A 4,470-nucleotide genomic window follows, 5' to 3' on the forward strand; every position below is an offset into this window, starting at 1 on the left:
GCGGAAAAGGGAAACCCGAATATTTACAAAGCGCGAGTTTAAGTCTGTTTTAAAAGCGAGCGCTTTGCTTTAAATATGAAATTTAAGCTGTTTTTTCTTGTACTGCACCGGCATCGAGGTCGAAATCGTGCCGGTTGTGTTTTTATTTCTCTTCTGGCCGAGAGTCATGTGTCCTCGGTGCAGTGTCTAAATATGGGCTTCCTCCTGTCCATATATGAACATCTACGTCACAAGGGAAGGGTATAAAAGGACTAGGGAACCTCGGGCGCGGATGAAAAGAGCACAGAGAGCCAAAGCGACTCAACAGCAGTCGAGACCGAGAGCTAGATCTCCAAATATCATTCCAAACAACCAAGTCAGCTCAAAATAATAACAAAAACAACAAACTGGGAACTTCTCCCACCTAAAGCGTGCATGTGGAAAATAGATCAACAATCTGAGCGCTTGATTTTAGGGAATGAAAAGAATCAACAACCCGAATCTGCATCATCTGCTTTGACTAGAACTGGATATTTTGTCATTATTACTTTTATTATTTACCTCTTTGGACCAAGCCAGGAGCAGACTGAGACTCGGTGAGGAGTTTGAACGAAGAGGCAGCACCAGCATCTTCATCATCCTCATCATCCCACAGGAGGCTACCTGGTGATCTCTCTCCCATCACAGCACATCACATCACATCACATCACAGCACTCCAGAGAGATGGCTGCAGCCAAAACGGAGCTCCTGCCTGCTCTGCAGATCTCAGATCCTCTGAGCTTCCCTCACTCCCCCATGGATTGCTACCCCAAGCTGGAGGAGATGATCCTCATCAACTCCGCCGGCATCCTCAACGCCTCCACACCGGAGGGCACCGTCTTCGGATCGGGGGAACCCGGCGAGCAGTACGACCACCTGACTGGAGGTAAGAGCTGGAACATGATGCAGAAATGCACATATGCATGCGCACAGAGTGGATTTTATGTATGCAATAATAATAATAATAATAATAATAATAATATCAGTAATAATAATAATTGTAGTTGAATTGGAAAGTCTTGGACAGTTGGTGTTGGTGATGAAGGTGCATTAAAATCAGACATTTAAACTGTTCAATACGTCTTAATTTAAAAGGCATTTTTCCAAGCCAGCCAAAGTGCAGATTAAATTAGCTGCCTTGAGCCTTGTAATGGAATTGAAGTGCTTGAGAGTGGAAAGCGAGAGAGAGAATGAGAGAGAGAGAGAAGTGCGAATGCAGATGGTTTAGCTCGCTGGCTCGAGTGTCTCTGAGGGAGCTCAGTAAATGTGATGGGGAAAGCTTAGCTGTGTGTGTGTGTGTGTGTGTGTGTGTGGGTGAGTGTGTATAATTAGGGGGTATCCTAATCCTCCATTAGCACCTGCAATTGCGCCTAAAAGTGAGAGTCTTGCTGCAAGTGGGTTCTCCCATTGCCGGTCCCTCAGGGATCCTTGATGTGCCTCCATCATCATAAGCACGGTTCTTAAACGCGTTCTCTTTCTGTTTTTGTCGTTTACGCAGACACGCTCTCTGAAATCAGTCTGAACTGCGAGAAGTCCCTGGCCGAGCAGACGTACGGGACGCAGCGGCTGCCCCCCATCTCCTACACGGGCCGGTTCACCTTCGAACCGGCCACCAACTGCAGCAACAGCCTGTGGACGGAGCCTCTGTTCAGCCTGGTCAGCGGACTGGTGAGCGTCAACTCGCCCGCCACCTCCATCACCTCTTCCTTGGTCTCCCAGGTCACCGCCTCTTCCTTGGCGACTTCATCTTCCAGCCCGTCCTCCTCCTCCTCTTCGACGTCCTCTTCATCCCTGACGTCCACGTCTAGCCCCAACCTGAGCTGCTCGGTGCACCAGAGCGAGCACAACCCAATCTACTCCGCCGCCCCGACCTACTCCAGCACCAGCCCTGACATCTTTCCCGAACCCACCACCAACTTCTCATCGGTGGTGGGCACCTCTCTGCCGTACCCGCCCCCTGCCTACTCCAGCAGCAAGCAGTGCGGCACCAGCTTCCCGGTCCCCATGATCCCCGACTATCTGTTCCCTCAGCAGCAGAGCGACATCGGCCTGTCCCTGGTCGACCAAAAGCCCTTCCAGACGCAGCAGCCATCACTCACGCCGCTCTCCACCATCAAAGCCTTCGCCACGCAAACAGGCTCGCAGGACCTGAAGAGCGTCTACCCCACGCAGCTGATCAAGTCCAACCGCGGCCGCAAGTACCCCAACAGGCCGAGTAAGACGCCGCCCCACGAGCGCCCCTACGCCTGCCCCGTGGAGACCTGCGAGCGCCGCTTCTCCCGCTCGGACGAGCTGACGCGCCACATCCGCATCCACACGGGCCAGAAGCCCTTCCAGTGCCGCATCTGCATGCGCAACTTCAGCCGCAGCGACCACCTCACCACGCACATCCGCACGCACACCGGCGAGAAGCCCTTCGCCTGCGACATCTGCGGACGCAAGTTCGCCCGCAGCGACGAGCGCAAGAGGCACACCAAGATCCACCTGCGCCAGAAGGACAAAAAGGCCGAGAAAGCCGGCGCGGTGTCCAGCAGCGTCCAGAACACCATCGCCTCCGTGTCCATTTCAGCGGCCTCGCCTGCGTCGAACTACCCCTCTCCCATCGCTTCCTACCCCTCCCCGGTGTCCTCCTTCCCCTCCCCGGTGGCTTCCTGCTACTCCTCTCCGGTTCACACGTCCTACCCGTCGCCCTCCATCGCCTCCACTTACCCGTCCATCTCTACCACCTTCCAGAGCCCCGTGGCCACGTCATTCCCCAACTCCATCGCCAGCACCATCTACAACTCTCCGGTCACGACCCCGCTTACCGACGTGCCATCCACGCTGTCTCCGCGGACGGGCGAAATCTGCTGAGACTCTCACCCGTCCCGTCCCGTCCCGTCCCGTCTGACAGGACGACAGAGCTTTAACGGACCTGTTAATTAACGAATCCCCTCCATTCAGAAGCACTTTGCTGCCTGCACTCAAGGACTCAAAGACTTTTCAGGAAAAAAGGGACACTTTCAGTTTTCTGCAGATCCCTTCGCTTCGAGCGAGGCGTTCGGAACTCGAAGAGCGATGGACGCTCTTCGGTTCTCCTCCGTACGTCCAGGAGGGGACGGCCGAGCGGAAAGGACTCGCTGTAAACTAATGCCTGCAGGTTTCAAAGCTCAGACCTTGATTGATTGATTGATTGATTGATTGATTGATATACATAAGCTACAGTATCTGTGTGTTGTACACGTGCCATGTTTAAGTTGGTCGTTTTTTTACGTTCGGTTGTGGATATTGGTTTGAATATTTGCATCGTATTAATCCTAAATTCCAGCAGGGCCTCATGTTTGATACCTTCTGTAGTCTGTAGTGATGCTGTGATGAGTTTCTTTTCTCTCTTTTGTTCTTTCGTATAAAAGCACTTACGTATCGCCGCATGTGTAAGAGTAACGTTACTTTATCTTCTGTTGTAAATAATATCACCTGATATATTAATATCATCGATATATTAAATGGACGGAGGGAAAAACCAGGGGAACGTCCAGTCTGAACCTGAAAATTTTCGGTGCCTTTTGAGAAGCCTCGATGACTTTCGAGTGGACGCTCTTGCGTCCGGCCTTAAGGTGGAACGGATTTTATTTGATTTTGTTTTTCTTTCTTTACACGGAGAGTCATTTCAAGGAGCGGAGAGGGACCGCGAGGGCGCTGCGTGCTGTTTTCGGGGTGTAAACATAAAAGAGAACTATATTTTTGTAACTGAAGTGTACATATCTACAGGCGACAGAATGCTGTAGTTACCTACTGAGTAGGCATGGGAATTTTTGTATGTTATTTACATGCGTCCATTTATTTTGTGGTTCGTTTGTTTTTTTATTTTTTATGATTTTTTTGATTTTGTATTTGTGTTTGTTGGAAAAAGTGACTGTTTATGGCTTCTAAACACGTTGAATGCGCTTAACTGCCAACGGGATATTTGGTGTACGAGATATCCTTCCTAAACAGATACATAAATAAAATATAAATATATATAAATCTATAGATTTAAGTTCCGTCTCTGTCTGGTGATTTATTGCTTAAGAACAGATTTAGGTGGCCTGAACCAGCAACACATCATTAATAAAAATATATATATATATTAGCTGCACATCCCTGACCGCAACCCCACTGAACACCTCTGGGATGAACTGGAATGTCTACCGTGAGCCAGGGTTTCTTGTCCAACATGTGCCCTCAAATATTCCTGAACACCTTCACTTTGAGATAAATAAACCAGGCCTCATTATTCAACATCAGCACTTTACCTGGCGGATGGGTACAAGTTCCCACAGATACACTCCGAAATACACTGGAAGGCTTTCGCTAAAAACCTCTGGGATGAACTGGAATGTCTACAATGAACTAGGCTTTCTTGTCCAACATGTGCCAGTCTCTAACAGGCACAGGTTCCCTCAACTTCAACCTTACTAAACGTCTGTTCT

General features: G+C 49.8%; 1 protein-coding gene across 1 annotated transcript; it reads left to right on the top strand.

Moving 5' to 3' along the window:
- Positions 1-289: 289 nt before the first annotated feature.
- egr1 (early growth response 1) lies at positions 290-4,037 on the top strand. Its single transcript, XM_063000905.1, has 2 exons — positions 290-905; positions 1,518-4,037. Exons 1-2 carry the CDS (start codon positions 704-706, stop codon positions 2,870-2,872), a joined length of 1,557 nt encoding a protein of 518 aa, XP_062856975.1. The 5' UTR covers positions 290-703; the 3' UTR covers positions 2,873-4,037.
- The last annotated feature ends 433 nt before the right edge of the window (positions 4,038-4,470 follow it).

Source organism: Trichomycterus rosablanca, chromosome 8 (genome assembly GCF_030014385.1).
Source record: "Trichomycterus rosablanca isolate fTriRos1 chromosome 8, fTriRos1.hap1, whole genome shotgun sequence".
Classification (NCBI taxonomy): domain Eukaryota; kingdom Metazoa; phylum Chordata; class Actinopteri; order Siluriformes; family Trichomycteridae; genus Trichomycterus; species Trichomycterus rosablanca.